Source organism: Procambarus clarkii, chromosome 19, assembly GCF_040958095.1.
Source record: "Procambarus clarkii isolate CNS0578487 chromosome 19, FALCON_Pclarkii_2.0, whole genome shotgun sequence".
Taxonomy (NCBI): Eukaryota; Metazoa; Arthropoda; class Malacostraca; order Decapoda; family Cambaridae; genus Procambarus; species Procambarus clarkii.
Window position 1 is genome coordinate 14,929,083 of NC_091168.1, and position 20,976 is coordinate 14,950,058.

Consider the following 20,976-nt stretch of genomic DNA (forward strand, 5'->3'; position numbering starts at 1 on the left):
AAATGAACAGGTGGCCAGGAACCTGTGCGACCCCCAAATCCTCGCGCCCAAATTGAGCCATAGACGTCACCAAACATGGCAGCGAAAGCTGCAAACGTCCAAACAGCACGGGCGGAAGGATAGACCGCAGGCCGGTAGACTAAAGAAAACTGCAGACGACCTGGCAGACCCGAGCCCTGAAACAGGGAAATAGGGGAACCGGATCAACCAACAGAGCATCCCCAGCAACAGCACGCAGGTAATGGCTTAGAACCACAACCGGACAACACATGTCGCACTCCCGGCCGAACCAACCAAGCATCAATAACCCAATGACCCCTCTGGAAAGCAGCTGACTCAGCCTTCGCCAGAAGGACGGAGCAAGGCTGTAAGTGTACGAACCTACCACCAGTACCAAAAGAGCAGAAACCTCTGTGCCGGAGGAGAGCCAGAAGCACCAAGAGCACAAAAACAACACCAAAAGGCCCACCACGACAACAAAAACCCAAGGCCCCGGCACGACCACAACATGTGCCAAGACCCAGAAAGATCAGCCTGCAAGCCAGGAAGACCCCGGAACCCCAGACGGCAGAACCGGGTCATAAACGAGGTAACAAAAGCCCCCTGAACCCACAAAGGGGGCCCAAGAGGAAGAAACCTCCGGAACAAAACCAAGGAACCCACAGGAACCCGGAATCGAACCCGGGGGAGCCCAAACTACCACATTTGCCGGCGGAATTATACCACAGCAGGGCCAAGCACAGCACCCAAACAGAACCCCCAGGGAAATGGCCAAAACAGACCGAAAACCGGGGGGACAAGGTGTGGGAGCAAGCATAAACAGACAGGGACACTGAGCCCAAACCCTAGGGCACAAGCCCAAAACAAACAAAATGCAAAAACCGGTGTAAAAACCAACACCCAAGCGTTCCCAGAGGAACAGATGATGGGCATATAACCCCAGAAAAGCAGAGAAATGGCAACAGGAGGATAAAACCCCTGAAAGTGAAAAAACTCACCCAAAATGCAAGCTCCCACACCCCGGCCGAGGTAAACAAACAACAGCACCGCCCTGGTGGCCAAGCGGAGAGTTATCCGCAGAAAAGAAAATGGCCACCACACCAAGGAGCCGTGACTGATGCAATAGAGCCAAAAACACACCAGCAAATGTGGGAAGCAGGCAGACTAGAGGGACAAAAAAAAAAAACGCCCAGAAGCAGAAGACCCAGGCTGGGGCAAACAGCCCCAGAACTGCAAGCGCAGGTGACAGGCCACGCAACACCTTGACGCCCGAACCAGCACAACACCAGTCCCTACCCAAGGCCAAACAAGGGCCCCAAGCCCTAGCTGGCCCCAAGGGCGAGGCATAAGCCAAGCAGCAAGAGCCTCTATGGGAATGGTTTCCGAACGCCCCAGGGAAGATAACCCTGTCCCACAGGGGCAGTACTCACAGGGTGCTTAGAGAAGGAAGCCCTTACGCGCATGCAGCCCCGGTACTGATGAGGAACACCTGGCCACTGCACAACACAACACACGGCAGTGAACACCACGAAGGCAAACACTGCCTAGGAAACTGAGGCCAGAGAAGCGTTTGTCCCGGTTGACATTAGCTTACGAACTGGTGCTAGGAGGGCTGCGCGGACAATCGGCGTGGCAATAAATTGTGAAGTTTGCTTGTTTGCTTGTTTCCTTGGGATTGTAGAGTGTTTCTACCTCTGTTCAGTTTTTTAGTTTTTTACCATGTGGGGTTTGTTTCATTATGCCTACCTTTCTGGGTGTCTAACCCCGGTCGATGGCAGATAAGGAAAACCTCCAACCACAAGGGGGGGGTTTTCCAGGGGCCATTGCTCCCTGAAACCTCTCTGAAGGGGCCAGGTTCTGAAGCTGGCCCCTGGTAGGTCTGAACTCCATAGCTAATGTTCTGGTCTAATATAACATACATTAGCCCGATAAGCTCCAGGGAGCCGTAGGGGCTCCCCACAGAAAATATGGTTAGTTCAAATGTCTATATATATAGGATTGCATATGAAATCTTATTGCTTTAATTTTCTAAAATTCAAACTACTGTAGTTGTGGTCCAGTCACTTGTGGGCTGTGAAAGATAGTATTCTTGATCTATGCTGGAATATCTTATGATTCACAGAGTATCATTAAATAAATATAAAAATTAAACTACAATTTAATACACTATAACAATAAGGAACTACAATTATAATCGCTAAAACATAATATATTAAAACATTCAAGCTGATCATGGAAGGATCCCCAGTTCATTATGCCAAGCTTATTTACATATCAAAAAAATTCTTAAATACCAATCTTTGTCCATTATAATGTGGTGGGTAGGCATCAACCCAGGAGAAATAGGAGGGCAATATAAGAAGTCAAAGCTTAAAGAAGACGGATACTCAAAAATGGTACAGCCTTGATATGCACTATATATAACAGGTGCCAGCAAACTTTACAACATAAATATTATATAATCACCTTAAAAATACAAAATCGTTCACTTAACTTCCTTTCATTCTCTATACATACATATATTCTACAAAATGAACATTAAGTGTGTGATGCGAAAAGACGTTTGTACTGTACTGAAACGACTTTCTACAAGAAGTGAGATCTGGCACTAAGGCACAGTCTCCTGGCTACCTTGAAGTTACCTTGCAGTGATTTTCAGGCTCAATGTCCACCCCCCCCCATCCCCCGGCCTGATCCACAACCAGGCCTCCTGGTTCCTGGACTGGTCAACCAGGCTGTTGGATGTTGGTTGCTCGCAGCCTGGTTGATCAGGTATCCTTTGGAGGTATTTATCAAATCCTCTCGAACACTGTGAGGGGTCGGCCAGTTATGCCACTTATGTGTAGTGGAGGCATGTTCATCAGTCTCGGGCCTCTGATGTTAAAGTTCTCTCTCAGCGTACCTATTGCACCTCTGCTTTTCAACGGGGAATATTCGGTATATACTGCCATGACTTTTGGTTTCATGTAATGTTATTTCTGTGTGCAGATTTGGGACCAGCCCCTTTACTATTTTCCATGAGTAAATTAATATGTATCTCTCCCACCTGCGCTCAAGACAATACAAATTTAGGCATTTTATTCGGTCTCAATAGTTTAGATGTTTTACCGAGTGGATTCTAGCAGTGAAAGATCTCTGCATGCTCTTCAAGTCCGCAATTTCTCCAGCTTTGAAAGGGGCTGTCATTGTGCAACAGTATTCCACTCTAGAGAGTATTAGCTTCTTGAAAAGTATCATCATTGGAATAGCACCTCTAGTTTGAAAGGTTCTTGTTATCCAACCTTTCCTTTTTTTCAATTGTGACGGCTACTTTATTGTATTCCTTAAAGAAAAGGTCTTTTGACATGAGTACAGTACACCCAAATCCTTTACATTGCTTTTTTGTTCTATGTTACGATTTGACTGCATTTTGTATGTGGTTTCCATTTTTATATTTTAATTTTTTCCGTAGCGCAAGAGCTCAAGCTTATCTTCATTATATACCATATTATTTTCTGTAAGCCATTGAAAGATCTGATTTACATCTGATCTGAAGTTTGCTGTGTCCTCTATGTTGTCTACTCTCATAAAAATCCTAGTGTCATCTGCAAAGGATGATACGATACTATAGTTCGTGTCCTTCTCTATGTCCGATATGAGGATGAGAGAAAGTACTGGAGCAAGCACAATACCCTGGGGGACTCAGCTCTTCACGGTTGATGGTCCGGACTTTATTAGCTATTAGGTAACTGGTGCATTTACTTTTCTCAATCAGTTAATTTATTTTTGTCATCAATTAATTCTAAGTGTTTACCACTCAATACCTGAGTACCCATACTCAGTTCATAAATGCAACTTCCATCTGTACTCCCTAGTTCTATTCATCCCAAGTGAAATAAGACTACCCTTATCCACCTTGTGTTTTGCCTTGGTATCTTGTACATAATGATCACATTTGCTTTGGTTGTTCTTTAGTGTAAGTGACACTGGGCCATAAACCTGTCGTCATAGATAAGCCTTTTTATTTTTAGCACCAGTCTATAGGAAATTTCTGGTCTTTCATGCGGTAGAGAATTCATGATAGTACTGCACAGGCTTAATCTGGAACTGGTCTAACACAGGAACTGTATAGTTGTGAAGGATTCCTTGTTCAAGTCTTTTGAGGAAAGATGTATAATTAGTAGTTTCACATCAGCTGCTGATTTAACTGTGTGGGTTTGTGCTTACATCATTAAATCTGGTTACATTCACATTTATATCCTTCACTTTTTCTGATTAATGCAGTTGCCTCCCTTTTATGTTGTAATGCCATCTAGGCCTTTCTTATCTCCTAATTTTCATCACTATACTTTATAGCTACATATATTAAATTCTAGTACAGTACAGTGGTTGTTTGCCCAATCCTGTAGATTGTTTAGGTTGTCTTGCCATAACCTCCAATACTATTCAGTTCTTACCCTTCTTATCAGCTTGGCATCACCTGTAAGCACTGACGTATAGAAGCTTATTCCTTTGCAACGTTATTCACACAGATCAGGAAGAATATAAATCCAAATAATGTATTAAGACCTGCAGTAACTGCTTGCTATTTCTCACTATGACTGTTTCCTGTTTGTCAGGCACCCCTAATCAAGTTATGTGCCTTGAAATATCCCTGACTGCTTCATACACTAGCCTTTGTGAGGGATGGTATCAAAGGATTCTTGACAGTCTTGGAAAACATAAGCCATTCAGCACCTTCCCTCTTGTAATATTTTAACAACCCTATCAAATTTTATCAGGGTTGCTATACAACTTTTATCTCTAAATCCAAGTTGACTCACCATTACAAAATTTGCTTTCTCCTGATGCTCTACTAACTTCTTCCTGATCATACTGTCCAATATTTTACAAAGCATGAACGGTAGTTAGAGCATCCTTCCTGTTCCCTTTTCCGTATAAAGTATACCTTTATCCAGGTATCCAAGAGCTTCACAATTTCTAATTGTGCCATAAACAGATTGAACAAATGCTCCAAAGCAACAAAGTGGCCGAACCACATGTACCATTGTTCGTTTGAGCTAGTTCATACTATATTTAGGAAACCATAATTTACACACACAGTTAATAATCGACATTATTGAATTTTCTACTAAACAATTAAATTTACGTTAAGCCAAGGTTTAGCAAACAGGGTTTCATGTATCACAGTAACAGTTAGTAATGTTAGAAACATGGAGGAGAAATGTGTATGAAATTGACTGAGAATGTGGACAAGTGCTACTTAACAATCATCAGTTAATACATTATAATCCACATGAAAGCTCTGATGCATTTTTTATTAATACAATATAAGTTAGAAAAAGACAACTGATTTAATGTTTATACATTTGAGTAGTGAAGAAATAGAAAAACACAAAAAGACCAAATAAGATACTGTTAGCCAGAGATGTTACGTCAATCATGGATCACTACCCTTCTCAGTACTGTATTAATATCAAACTCCAAAAGCAGAATGCATAAGTAATTTACATTTAATATAAAAAGAATATCAACAATGATCATGACACACACAATACTATCAAACAAGTAGAGATGAATAATGATAGTGAATGGAGAATATTAAACAAAACTAAGTCATGCCTGACAGAGCACACACACATGCATATCGATGCACCTAATAAAATGCTATGGAAATTCTGAAGGAAATACATTTACTTGTGTTGTGGATAGATAGAGCGTTTGTCACTTTAAAATGTTTACCTACATGCAGACTCATGTACCACGGACTGGTACTCACAAGGACTCCTCCAGGTGGTAGACTAACTAGAGCATCTGCTAACGCACTCTCTGCTTCACGGCTTTGCTGCAAGATTTTCTGAGCCATCACTTGTCTTGATTTTCCTGGCACCTGGGGAGGCATTTCTGATGCACCTGAAAACAAGTACAGTATTTACATTAAAAAAAAAATAGCCAGTACAGTAACAGTACTTAAATATTGTGGTTACCCACTCACATGAACTGCACTCTAATGAATTCTTGGATAGTCTGAACAGTTTGTGTTCTGTTCAAATTATTCAGAGGAACAAACATGTTCATTTCACTGAGGATTGCTGACAGGCCTGGCCTGCCTGTCAGGACACCGTAATGTTAACAATTTTATTTTATTTTAAACTATTGTACAATGCATAAAATCTTTTAAACAAACTTATATATGACTATTTTAAAAATTATATAATCAAACGATATTCAAAAAAATATTCCCAAAATCACAAAGAGTAAATCATTACTTCACCATGTGGCTCATCAACACAATTGATTTTGTGCAATACCCAAATACTGTCAATGCTCAGTAATCTGAATTGTATGGACCCCACCCCTACTTCAAATAGCCAAAGATTCAAATTAGGTTCCAGGTTCTGGCTCTGGAACCCGGTAGGCTGAACACAGGCTCTACAGCTGATGTGATCTAGTAGTCAGATGCCATTTTAGTAAAGCTTCAGGGAGTTACAAAGGGGTTTATTAATTTAATATTTTCAAATACAAATGAAAAATTATAAACGCATTCAGGAGTGCTTAAATACACTAAGATATGGATAAATGTTATATATTTACCCGAAATTGATCTTGAACGTGATTTAGAAGGTGATATGCCACTTAATCCACTGTAACGGTTAGGTGATGGTTCGCGTGAAGTACCAGTAGAACGTGGAATACCACTTCTGCGGCGAGAACGCCCTAAGGTGCCCGAGTCTCCAGGCGAAGAGTATGTAGCATAACTAAGCCGTGATGATGGTGAGCCACTTCTACTGCCAGCTATAAAGGTTAAATACAGAATATCATATACCTTAATTTAGATTTAATATATATACCCAAACCACAAATCTGAAAGTGGAGAATTGACAAATTTTGGACCATCCTGGAACATTATTAAGTCGAGTAATGGAAAAAAATGTGAAAGAGAATGTCAATTTAAATACGGTAAGAGAGTGAGGTGATTGGTAAGAGTGCGAAATGACAGGTAATAAGAGCAAGATAAGATGTATGAATTAAAAAATAAGATAAAGTATAGGAAAGGTTAGAAGTAAAAGAAAGGAGAAGAATGAGGGATAAGGTATATATATAAGAAAAAGTTAGAAATATTAAAAGGCAAAAATATGATAAAGAAAACTGCAAGAGGCCAAATGGGGGAAGAAACAAAGAGCTAGCAATGTAAGAAAAGGAAAGAGTGCCTAGAGGGACTAAAGCTGCCAGATTATGTTTGTCAAGAAGGATAGAGCATTCAAGTATATACTGTGAAAGGGAAGAGTTAACAGCAACAAAGCCAGGTCTAAGACTTATGCTGGGCATGTTGTGCACCAGAGCCAATTTGACAACACAGCATCTCTGAAGAGTAGAGCCAGGCAAGATGAATATGGAAGACCAATCTATAACATGATTAAGAGTTCCTAACATGACAGAAAAGAACACTATCTTTTGTCCCAACTCTACAAGTTTACCAATGTATCATTTCTTGGTCAAATGAATTACAACCAGAGAACCACAAGCTTCCATGTGGGCTGTGGACTGTGACCTGGGGTACGGAACTTATCACTGTGCTTGAACTTGATTTTATTTGACTCTTAGTCATTGCATTCTGTTTTAGACAGGAATTTAAATACTGTATCCATTGCCTTACTTTACCTGTTATTCTTATTAATCTCATTTTATGGGCAATTACTCTATGATCATATTTATCAAATGCCTTTGCAAATTCTGCATACCACATCTGCATTTCATTTTTCTTCCAAGGCTTCTGTGATTTTGTCATACCTGGTTGATGGGTTTCTGGGAGTTCCTCTATTCCCCAAGCCCAGCCAGGCCCACATATCCACCATAGCCCGGTTGGACTATGCCAGATAAAGACTCTCCCCAATACAGGTCTCCCCAATAGTTGTTGATTAATTCAGAAAGGCATGATCTTCCAGCTCTAAATCTGTTGACCTGGATTGTGATGGTTGTAACAACCTAGCTGGAGTTAGAGAGACATTCTTATTGAATGGATTGTATGGTAAGTGCCCTGCACACCTACATGCCAGCAATGTTGAGTGAGAGGAGAGCATTGACCTAATTTGATATAACATGTCAATGCAAAGGAAAGAGATTATTAGTGTTGTGTGTATTTTGACAGAGCTCTGGCTTACCATTGCCCTGGTAGAGAATAGTCTCTGCACCTCTTATTATATGTTAGAGGAGGAGTGAAGTTTTATAGTCATGCATAGCCAGCCGGTCAATTTAGTACATAAGGGAGGGTTTGTCATAGTTGGGGCAGCAACACGATGACCTCGGGTCAAGAAGCGGACGGTCCGGCTACCAACTTAACCTCCTAAGGAAATATTGCCATGTGTCAGTGTACTATTTAGTTCACAGTGAGAGTATTTAATATCCGAGTCTTGTACAAATGTATTCACTAGCAAGGGAGTACGGAGTAGTCTAGTTAAAGAGATGGGGAGTCAGAGGGATGTGATAATGAGTTTTTAGCATGTACAGTATAACTATGTGGATTTGGCATAGGTGCATCGAGTCATCACAGGTCAAAATGTTATCCCCCGCAGCAGCAAATTACCACAGGCTCTTTTGTTTATTAACTCCTTAATTTAGAGAAATTCGTGGTCTATTCAATATTGTACTTAACAACATATTCTGGTTCACTTGACTATATATTTATCATCATTTCTGAATTGAGATTCAGTCAGATAATCACTTTACAATTCATTTTAAAATAGTCACTTTATTTCCCTAGTGCATATTAATTAGTTTCGGTAGGAAACTGTGGCAATCGGTGAGGCCAGTCAGTAGGCTTGCTTGCTGAATAAGCAAGCTAGGTCTAGTCAGTGTGAACTGGACGGTACATGGAGAGAGGAGAGGCCACTCCCAGAGCCAGAAACATCTTGGTGGGGGGTTATTTGCAGAGGTAGAAGGTTAAGTCTTGTTTTGAGTTTAATACAATTATATTTTTCATATCATTGCCTCAAGATTAGGGAATTATTAGGCTAGGAAGCACATTACATATATTTGTGTTAATAAACAGATTTTAATGATTTTGTGTGTTTAAACAATTTCCCCCTCAATTTAGTTCTGATATTCAAGATCTTGATTTATTGTGTTGTAAGCTTCATGTGGTCCTACAAGCACCCTCACAGAGTAACATTTTCCCCCTTGTCTAGTTTAAGATGCATTTAAATTAATTCCCTCATTTTTATTAATTAGGGATCTAGATTCTTGGTATTTCTACTGCTATTGACTGGTCCGGCTCTGCAGTCAATTAGCTTAATTACATGGTTCTTAAAAGAAGGTGGTGGCAGTGTGAAGATTTTCTTATGTAAACTTGGTTATAATACAGAGTGTAAGTACTTGTAATGAGTCGAGCAGGAAAGAGTCGAGCAGGGAGCAGGGAAGAGTCGAGCAGGGAGCAGGTAGTAGCAATATTCTTGTACCAATGGCACTTGTTGGTCAAACATCAAGTACAAGGGGTGGCTGTTGCTAAAGTTTACAGTAAGAGCAACAGTGAACGTGTAGCCGTTAACTAATGTTCCAACTTGATAGACAGAGCAGAGGGCTCATTTGAGTATGTTTACAGTGCATCCCTTTGAATACATTACATTTACTCCCATTTGGGGGATGTTACATGGTCATTGTTCTCCATAACACTGGAGATCTGACTCGTGTCACTCTTTCAGAAACTTTTATTGTGTATGATGTTAGTGTGACTGGGCTATAATTTTTAGGCAATGCTCTGCTCACTCCCTTGTGTAGCAGAACTACGGTATATCTGGTAATTTAGGTGCTTCTGGTATCTTCTCTATATACAAGCAGTTTCTCCAAATTACACTGAGCATTCATGTTACTGGCACTTTAGGCCTTTATAAATAAGGAATTTCAAGAGTCTGGACCTGGGCAGAGCACATGGGCAGATTGTTAATTTCTCTTTCAAAATCTGCAACATTCATATTGATACTGGTTAGATTTTCAGGGATTTGGTAACATTCATAAAAAAACTGTCATGATCTTCCATTTTCATGTTGTTTATTAGGGTACTAAACAGCCTCATACTGATCTTTAGGATTTCACTAGTTTCTTTGTTATCTGCTGTACATGAACTTTCACTTTAAGTTTTGGTCCAATATTGGTGGAGGTTTTTTATTTTAATTTCACATACGTGAAGAAATACTTTGCAATGTTCTTTATCTATTGTTTGGCATTAAATTCCAAATAAATTTTTTAATCTGGTATGATTGCTTCCAGAATAATGTTTTATTTTTCTTCTACTTCTGCACTTGCCTGAATTCTCTAAATTGGTCCTATTTCTGATCTTCCACAAAGGGAGAAAGTATTTGAAGTAGACTTTGTATGCTTTGGATATCAATTGTTCTATTCAGAGTGTGGGGGTTTTGCAAGTTTTCTGTATATTGTTCCCAGTCAATCTTCTTATTATTAAAATTTAATTTAATGAATAACCGCTCTCGTTTTATAATCTTTTGGCCCTATTACAAGTACTGATGTTAGTTTGCACTTCAATGAGCTTGTGATCCGAGTAGCTAGTATCTGAAATTGTAATATCCCTATTATTTCTTCGTTGTTTGTGGATATCAGATCAGGAGAATTTTCATTCCTAGTTGGCTTTGCAATTAGCTGGTTGAGCAAAAATTTTTCACAAACTAAGTTCTCTGACCTGTGGTTGAATATTTCCATGTTGATTTCCTGGTATACCATTATTGTTTGCTAATCTCTATCTCAGACTGGATAGATTAAAGTCTACAAGCAAGATATTATCTGTTATTGGACATGCCAGATTATCGAAGCTCTTCTCCATTTTGTTTACCTGTTCTCCCGCCAAGCACATGACGACTACGACTTTGCTACAACATTCGAACAAGTTTTAACACATAACAATTTGTAACAATGCTCTAATACGTCATAAAAATTTTACAACTTGTAATAAAGTTATTACATCTTGATGCAACAAGTGGAAAACAGGGCCAGTTACGTTTTGTGTTTGCAGGGATGTGAATTCCTCAACCGTCCATCCAGCAGTTTGAATATTAGAATAATAACTAGGTTTATTTGGTCTATTTTTATTTCTAGTACCTCTACCACATCATTTGTAGATTTCTGGAGCTATGAATATATATATATGATCCTCTCCAATATTCAAACATACTCCATGTGACATATTTACCCTTATCACATCTATATAAATTACATTGACACTGACATCTCACAGTTTCATGTATTCCCATGCATGGGTTTCTGTAAAAGCTCCAAATACGGTATTTGCCTCTCTGAGGAGGCCATTTATGAACAGTATTTTTTTCATTTTTGTTTTTAGATCTTGTAATTTGGAAAAAATAAATGGTGTTACTCTGTGCGCTGTATTTTGACAGATTTTTCAGGGAGGTTCATTATGTGTGGACATAGTGTGTTTGCTTTGACCTGTACTTCTTGTTGCAGTGTTGTTGCCTTTCATACTTGTAGCTCTGGTTTGGAGTGTAGTCAAAGCTGTGTCTCTGGTTTGTGCATATTCCATTCTGCAAGTTTCCATATCAAACATTCCCTATGTTCCACCCTTTGAAACTTTTGTACTAGGTCTAAAAAAATTACTAAACATTCCTTCAAACCCATTTTCCTGTTTGGCACACTCTCTCTCTAGCTTTCTTTGGCTTTCACGTGAAATTCTGAACAGTATAGGACGTGAAATTCTGAACAGTATAGGACATTGCATTTTCTTTCTTCAAGTAAAGTTCTTCACATGTCAGAATGGAAACACCTGTCTGTTGATCAAAAACATTTTCCCTTTCCCAAGTATATTTAGATATTTTCTGGGAAGAGGGTAACTGCAATTTAATCTCATTCTTTTTCCAAAATAACTGTTTCCAAATGCCCTTTGATTAGTGGAGGGTAGAGTCAAGGAAAAAGAGTGAGGAGGGGGGGAAGAGTTAAACATGGGGGGTGGGGGGGTGGGGGGGAGGGAAAGAATCGAGCACGGAGCAGAGAAGTGTCAAGCAGGGAGCAGGGAAGAGTCGAGCAGGGAGCAGGGAAGAGTCGAGCAGGGAAGAGTCGAGCAGGGAGCAGGGAAGAGTCGAGCAGGGAGCAGGGAAGAGTCGAGCAGGGAGCAGGGAAGAGTCGAGCAGGGAGCAGGGAAGAGTCGAGCAGGGAGCAGGGAAGAGTCAAGCAGGGAGCAGGGAAGAGTCAAGCAGGGAGCAGGGAAGAGTCTAGCAGGGAGTAGGGAAGAGTCAAGCAGGGAGCAGGGAAGAGTCAAGCAGGGAGCAGGGAAGAGTCAAGCAGGGAGCAGGGAAGAGTCAAGCAGGAATGTAACAGTAACAACAGCTGGCCAGCTAGCTATACATTTACATGAATAAGTATTGACATTGTATACACAAATGACAGGCTATGGACAAAGAGAAATTTGAATAGTATCATGTACTGCAGAATGAAAGACATACTGCATTATCAGATTGTTAAAAGTATGCTTTTTTTCTCTGATGTATGAATTAAAGCTCAATTTATTATCTATATTTCAGGGCCTAAATATATTGTCTTATTTGTTCAATGTATGCTTCTTTCTTGCCATCCATTTAAAATACACCATCATTTTGCCTTTATAAACCAACAATTAAAAGTAAATGTGCATTCTTACGTTGGGACTGTGAGACACCACCTCGGCTTCTGGATCTTCCCATACGGTCAGGAGATGTAATGGAGCTGATGGGCGGATGTTCGGACGTTTTTCTTGGACGTGCTGTAAAGAAATTATTAAGCAATAGTATTATATAACAATTTGTAACACACACACACACACACACACACACACACACACACACACACACACACACACACACACACACACACACACACAAATATGAGAAAGAAAAGAACCGCCCCTTAAGGGTGACGTTTAATGGAGTGAAAAACATGATGGAAGTGCTAAGAAATGCCAGGAAACTGCAGAGTGATGAGGTTGGCAAATTTTGGTCAATAAGACAAGACCTCTCCAAGGAAGACAGAGAAAAGCTGAAAATGAACCTAATTGAGGCAAAACGTCTAAATGGGGATAGAAATGAAGAAGACAGAAATGCTTTTTTTTACAAAGTGACAGGGACTGGAAACCTTGTGAAATGGTACATAAAAACAAAGCAACAAGATCAGTAGTGGAAGGGGGAGTAAAGAGCAAAGGAAAAGGGAACATGTTCCTGAAAATTGTATATACCAACATAGATGGAGTAAGGTCAAAAACTTTGGAGTTGCAAGATATAATCCAGCTTAGGGTCCCAGATATTGTTGCATTATCAGAGACGAAACTTGAAGGAAATATAATAAATGAAGTCGTATTCCCAAGAGGCTACTCAGTTTGGAGACGTGACAGGAAAACTAGGAAGGGAGGAGGAGTGGCTGTGCTGGTGAAAAAACACCTGAAGGTAAAAGAGTTAATATTTGAAAACCCTCGAGATATTGACATAATGGCATTGCAGGTCTGGAATCAGGATGATAAGCTGATAATTGTAAATACCTACAGCCCACCAGCAAGCAACACATGGACAAAGGAAGAACTGGATGACAAACGAGAGGGCCTCATAATGGTCATGAGAGATATTATTGTACAAGCAGATAAAGATAACTCACGACTGTTGATACTGGGGGACTTCAACTTTAGAGCAATAGACTGGGAGGCCTATGAAGCAAGAACGGAGGACTTTTGGACATGCAGATTTGTGAACCTCATTCTGGAGACATTCTTGTATCAACACATAAAGCAAGCCACAAGAATGAGGGAAGGAGATGTACCATCAGTACTGGATCTAGTATTCACCAGGAAAGAAGAAGAGATTTTTGACATCCAGTACCTTCCTCCCTTGGGAAAGAGTGATCACGTCCTGTTAGACATTAAATATGCTTTAAGATATCATCTAGAAGAAAATGGGGACATTGAAACAGTTGATAAACTCGATTTAAGGAGAGGCAACTATGGGGAACTTCGAAATTTTTTTAATGAGTGTAATTGGACAGAATTGTTGCTAGGCAGGGAAGTAAATGAAATGTATGCCAAATTTTTAAAACTATACGAGGAAGGCACACAAACATTCATATCAAAACAGAGATGCAGGGCCAGAAAACAGGATTGGTTCGACAGAAATTGTGAGAGGGCAAGAGACCAAAAGACACAAAAATGGAATCAGTATAGGAAGAGGCCAAACCCCCAAACATACCAGTGATACAAACATGCGAGAAACAACTATACAGCAGTAAGGAGAGAGGCAGAAAGAAATTTTGAAAAAGGGATAGCAGATAAATGTAAAACAGAACCGGGCCTATTCTTCAAATTCATAAACAACAAATTGCAGGTAAAGGATAATATCCAGAGGCTGAAAATGGGAAACAGATTCACGGAAAATGAAAAGGAAATGTGTGAAACATTAAATGAAAAGTTCCAAAGTGTGTTTGTACAAAATGAAATCTTCAGAGAACCAGACACAATAAGAATTCCAGAGAACAACATAGAGCGGATAGAGGTGTCTAGAGATGAAGTGGAAAATATGCTAAAGGAGCTCGGGAAGAACAAAGCAGCTGGCCCAGATGGCGTTTCACCATGGGTTCTGAGAGAATGTGCATCTGAGCTCAGCATTCCACTTCACCTGATCTTTCAGGCATCCCTGTGTACAGGAATTGTAGCAGACGTGTGGAAACAGGCTAACATAGTTCCAATCTACAAAAGTGGCAGCAGGGAAGACCCCCTCAATTATAGACCTGTATCATTGACAAGTGTAATAGTGAAAGTATTGGAAAAGCTAATCAAAACTAAATGGGTAGAACACCTGGAGAGAAATGATATAATATCAGACAGACAGTATGGTTTTCGATCTGGAAGATCCTGTGTATCAAATTTACTCAGTTTCTATGATCGAGCCACAGAGATATTACAGGAAAGAGATGGTTGGGTTGACTGCATCTATCTGGACCTAAAAAAGGCTTTCGACAGAGTTCCACATAAGAGGTTGTTCTGGAAACTGGAAAATATTGGAGGGGTGACAGGTAAGCTTCTATCATGGATGAAAAATTTTCTGACTGATAGAAAAATGAGGGCAGTAATCAGAGGCAATGTATCGGAATGGAGAAATGTCACAAGTGGAGTACCACAGGGTTCAGTTCTTGCACCAGTGATGTTTATTGTGTACATAAATGATCTACCAGTTGGTATACAGAATTATATGAACATGTTTGCTGATGATGCTAAGATAATAGGAAGGATAAGAAATTTAGATGATTGTCATGCCCTTCAAGAAGACCTGGACAAAATAAGTACAGTATATGGAGCACCACCTGGCAAATGGAATTTAATGTTAATAAATGTCATGTTATGGAATGTGGAATAGGAGAACATAGACCCCATACAACCTATATATTATGTGAGAAATCTTTAAAGAATTCTGATAAAGAAAGAGATCTAGGGGTGGTTCTAGATAGAAAACTATCACCTGAGGACCACATAAAGAATATTGTGCAAGGAGCCTATGCGATGCTTTCTAACTTCAGAATTGCATTTAAATACATGGATGGCGATATACTAAAGAAATTGTTCATGACTTTTGTTAGGCCAAAGCTAGAATATGCAGCTGTTGTGTGGTGCCCATATCTTAAGAAGCACATCAACAAACTGGAAAAGGTGCAAAGACATGCTACGAAGTGGCTCCCAGAACTGAAGGGCAAGAGCTACGAGGAGAGGTTGGAAGCATTAAACATGCCAAAACTAGAAGACAGAAGAAAAAGAGGTGATATGATCACTACATACAAAATAGTAAAAGGAATTGATAAAATCGACAGGGAAGATTTCCTGAGACCTGGAACTTCAAGAACAAGAGGTCATAGATTTAAACTAGCTAAACACAGATGCCGAAGAAATATAAGAAAATTCACCTTCGCAAACAGAGTGGTAGACGGTTGGAACAAGTTAAGTGAGAAGGTGGTGGAGACCAAGACCGTCAGTAGTTTCAAAGCGTTATATGACAAAGAGTGCTGGGAAGACGGGACACCACGAGCGTAGCTCTCATCCTGTAACTACACTTAGGTAATTACACTTAGGTAATTACACACACACACACGTCAAGCAGGCCACAAGAATGAGGGAAGGGGATGTTCCGTCAGTACTGGATCTAGTATTCATCAGGAAAGAAGAAGTATTTGACATCCAGTACCTTCCTCCCTTGGGAAAGAGTGATCACGTCCTCTTGGACATTAAATACGCTATGCGATATAATCTAGTAGAGAATGGGGACAGTGAAACAGTTGTTAAACTCGATTTCAAGAGAGGACGTTATGGGGAACTTAGATATTTTTTCATGGGTATAATTGGATAGACTTGTTGCTAGGCAAGGAAGTAAATGAGATGTATGAAAAATTTTGCAAAATATACAATGAAAGCACACACACATTCATACCAAAACAGAAATGCAGACCTAGGAAACAGGGTTGAACAGAAATTGCAAGAGGGTCAGAAATCAAAAGACACAAGCATGGAATCATTATAGAAAGAGGCCAAACCCCCAAACATGCCAACAATATAAAGATGCAAGAAACAACTACACATCAGTAAGGAGAGAGGCAGAGAGGAACTTTGAGAATGGTATAGCAGAAAAATGTAAATCAGATCCAGGCCTTTTCGATAAATTCATTAAAAGCAAGCTGCAGGTAAAGGATAATATTCAGAGGTTGAAAATGGGGGACAGAGACACGGAAAATGAAAAGGAAACGTGTGAAACATTAAACGAAAAGTTCCAAAGTGCGTTTGTACAAAATGAGATCTTCAGAGAACCAGACACAATAAGAAGACAAGAGATATTTGACAGTCAGTACGTTCCTCCCTTGGGAAAGAGTGGCCATGTCTTGTTGGAAATTAGATATGCTCTGTGATATAATCTAGCAGGATTGGCAAAATTTAAATAGTTGAAAAATTTAATTTTAGAGAAGACACTATGGAGAACTTAGCAAATTCTTTTATGAATTTAATTGGAAAGAATTTTTGCTAGGCAAGGAAATAAATAAGATGTATGCCAAATTCTATAAAATGAAGATATAATGAAGAATACACAAAATGATATAATGTTCTATATAATGAAGATACACAAAAATATATACTAAAACATAGATGCAGGACCAGAAAACAGGATTGGTTCAAAAGAAATTGTGAGAGGACCAGAGAGGAAAAGACAAGAAAATGGGTTCAATATAGGAAGAGGCCTAACCCACAAACATACCAGCACTACAAGCAAGAAAGAAATACACAGCAGTGAGAAGAGAGGCAGAAAGGGACCCTGAGAAAGGAATGGCAGACCAATGTAAAACAGATCCAGGCTTTTTCTTTAAATTCACTAAAAGCCAGCTGTATGTAAAGGATAAAATCCAGAGATTAAGAATGGGAGACAGGTTCATTGAGAATGAAAAAAATGTGTGAAATACTAAATGAAAAGTTCCAAAGTGTGTTTGTATAAAATAAGGATTTCAGACAGCCCGGGACCCAATGCCAATTCCAGAAAACACCATACAGTGCATAGAAGTGTATCGAGACGAAGGGGAAAATTTACTGAAGGGGTTAGGAAGAAATAAAGCAGTTGGATCAGATGGAGTTTCACCTTGGGTACTGAGAGAATATGCAATTGAGCTGAGCATCCCACTCCAATGGATATTCCAGACATCCTTGTCCATAGGAATCTAAGCAGATATTTGGAAAAAGCCAAACATAGTTCGAATCTACAAAAATGGTAGCCAAAAAGACCCTCCAAATAATAGACCCCAGTCATTAACAAGCATAGTTGTCAAAATACTAGAAACAACAGTTAAAGTCAAATGGGTTGAACACCTGGAGAGTAATGACATAATACTGGACATATACTGTAGTATGGTTTTCGAATAGAAAGAACCTGTGTAACAAACCTACTTAGTTTTTATGATAGAACTACAGAGATTCTTCAGTTAAAAGATGGTTGGGTTGACTGTATTGGACCTAAAGGAAAGCTTTTGACAGTCCCAAACAAGAGGTTATTTTGGCAACTGAAACATGCTGGAGGGGTGACAGGGAGACTTCTGACATGGATGAAAAATTTTCTAACAGAAAGATGAGGGAAGTAATCAGAGACAATGTATTTGACTGGAGGAGTGTTACTAGCAGAGTACCAGTGTTTAGTTCTTAAACCAGTAATGTTCATCATCTACATAAATGATCTACCAGAAGAAAGAGAGACTTGTATGAATACGTTCGCAGATGATGTTAAGATACTGGAGAAGATAGGAGACAGATGATTGTCATGCCCTTCAACTCGATCTAGATAAAGTAAGTGCTTGGAACAACATGTGGCCAATGCAATCAATGTGAATAAATGTCATGTTTTGGAATGTGGAATCCGAGAAAACAGACCATACACAACTTACAAATTATGTGGAAAGGAATTAATGAACTGTAATAAAGAATGAGATCTAGGGGTGGTTTTGGATAGTAAGCTGTCACCAGAGGAATGCACAAAGAACACTGTGAGAGGAGCATATACGTCGCTTTCCAACTTCAGACTTGCTTTTAATTACATGGATGGTGAAATACTAAGTTATCTGTTCACGACTTTTTTTTTAGATCAAATTGGAATATGGAGCAGTTGTATGGTGCCCATATCTCAAGAAGCACATCAATAAACTGGAAAAGGTGCAAAGACATAAGTGGTGATATAATCACCACTTACAAAATAATAACAGGAATCAATCAAATTGACTAGAGGAATTCCTGAAATCAGCAACTTCAAAAACACGAGGACACAGATTCAAGCTAAGGAAACAAAAGTGCCAAAAAAATATTAGAAAGTTTTATTTTGCAAACAGAGTGGTAGATGGTTGGAATAAGTTAAGTGAGGTGGTGGTGGAAGCCAAAACTGTCAGTAGTTTCAGAGCAATATACGACAAATAGTAATGGGAAGACAGGACAACACGAGCACAGCTCTCATCCTGTAACTACACTTAGGTAATTACAAACATACACACACACACACACATATGGAGCAGGCTTCTTATAAAATGTAAAATGAGCTTTAGTCAACATTTTTAGCTTATTAAATTATTTTAGAATAAAATTCTACATCACAAACATTTTATTAAATCTATATTGGTGAGTTTTAGTATATTTAACTGTCAGGGCAAACTTTACAGTTAGGTTAAAGTCAACTGTCATCAACCACTTGCATACAACAAATATTAACTTTAAAACCAACATTATTAAAAAAGCTTAAATGCAAAAATTAATACTACATATAAAAATAACCAAGTCAATTGAGAGCACCACCACAAGTTAAGATGCCATGCTAACATACTGATATCTGATTCTAATAGTTAGTTGTTCCCAAAAATCGCCCCCGTAGGAATAACCAATACTGGCTCTTGGCCAAGAGTTATAGCGTGTCCTCTATATGGGCATCAACAAAGGAAGCCCATTCTTCACTTACCTGCATCTTTAAAAGTTCTTCTTCCAGAAGAGCACTAAATCCACACATTAAAGATAAAATATAACATTTGGTCTGTTACAGTACTATCCATTTGAAACTATGAAGACTATGGCAATCAGAAACAACAAGAGGTCAGATGTGGCAAAACATCAGACCTGTCAGATAATTTATGTAAAGCTAATGATTAAGGCTCAAGGAAATCTCTAAAGACGATCATTATATAAATAGCATAAATGAAGACGTGCTGCCCTACTCGCAGACAACTGGTCAGGCATTCATGCAGTCCAGGCAAGAATCAACTATCATAGCAATAAGAAAAAAAAACTTCAAGCACTAGTATGTCAGTTTTGAACCTGGAATTGTAGCCCTACCCATGTAAGGTAGGAATAGAGCCACTGGTCTAGACCTTCAATGTAGATGGACATATTAAGAACATAAGAACAAAGGTAACTGCAGAAGGCCTATTGGCCCATATGAGGCAGCTCCTATTTATAACCACCCAATCCCACTCATATACATATTATTGGTATTAATTACCAGGTACGGAGTCACCACTTACAATGGTGGATTCAAACTGGATTTTACATTAATTTAAGTGTAAGGCCACAGAGGTGAGATCTGCCCACAAGGAAATAATGAAATTGGTGGATATGGAAAGTTTGACTTCCTTAACTCTATTTATTAAACTTGGACGTTACATACAGTAAAAGCAAATGAAAGTTAGATGTAGTTATGTTAACAGTGACTTGGGAACAGTTAAACTACCCCATCACTGGTGTGCGTATTCAGCTACACTCGTATCATCGAGACATAGTACATGTACATTTATTTAATAATATATATATATATATATATATATATATATATATATATATATATATATATATATATATATATGTATGTATGTATGTATGTATGTATGTATGTATGTATGTATGTATGTATGTGTGTGTGTGTGTGTGTGTGTGTGTGTGTGTGTGTGTGGGGGGGGGGGCCTGAAAATGAGAGAATATGCACAAAAGAAATCAACATGGAAGGTGCACAAGAGATGAATGACAAGACAATGTTTCCAGTAAAGCCAGCCATAATACATGAAGGGTTTGACTGTCATCACCACGGATGCACATGACAAGTACATAGTGTGTGTATTTAAGACGTCTCCACCCAGTCTGAGCCATTAAGGCATCACATTAATATTTCTTTGACATTTAGCTATTGTAATGCAAGTCTATGCAACAGGAACCATTTGAACTTTATTATTTCTTTACTAGTAGGTTGAACAAATATTATTGCATTCATTTTCTTGGTATCAATGGAAAAAACAAATAAGTCCAATATTCCCACTTGTATTAATATTGTATATGTTTCATAATACTGAATTTTTGTACAGTACTGTATTTGCATTTTTAAAGAAAAAATTCAGAAAAAATCTGTATGTATACAAATGCATATGTAAAGCATGTGTATATATTGTGTGAAAATTTCATTAAAATCAGATAAAAACTAA

General features: G+C 39.0%; 1 protein-coding gene across 34 annotated transcripts in view; it reads right to left on the minus strand.

The window, feature by feature from the left end:
* Positions 1–20,976, minus strand: part of LOC123757622 (CLIP-associating protein 1) — a 714,204-nt gene that overhangs the window by 98,522 nt on the left and 594,706 nt on the right. For 30 of the 34 annotated variants that reach the window (XM_069326976.1, XM_069326979.1, XM_069326973.1 and 27 more), the window contains 3 exons: positions 12,635–12,736; positions 6,574–6,774; positions 5,726–5,892 (listed from right to left, as the gene is read on the minus strand). In XM_069326976.1, coding sequence (XP_069183077.1) covers positions 5,726–5,892; positions 6,574–6,774; positions 12,635–12,736 — 470 coding nt within the window. The remainder of the gene's footprint in view (positions 1–5,725; positions 5,893–6,573; positions 6,775–12,634; positions 12,737–20,976) is intronic. The other 4 variants (XM_069326971.1, XM_069326980.1, XM_069326969.1 and 1 more) reach the window with 1 other exon arrangement.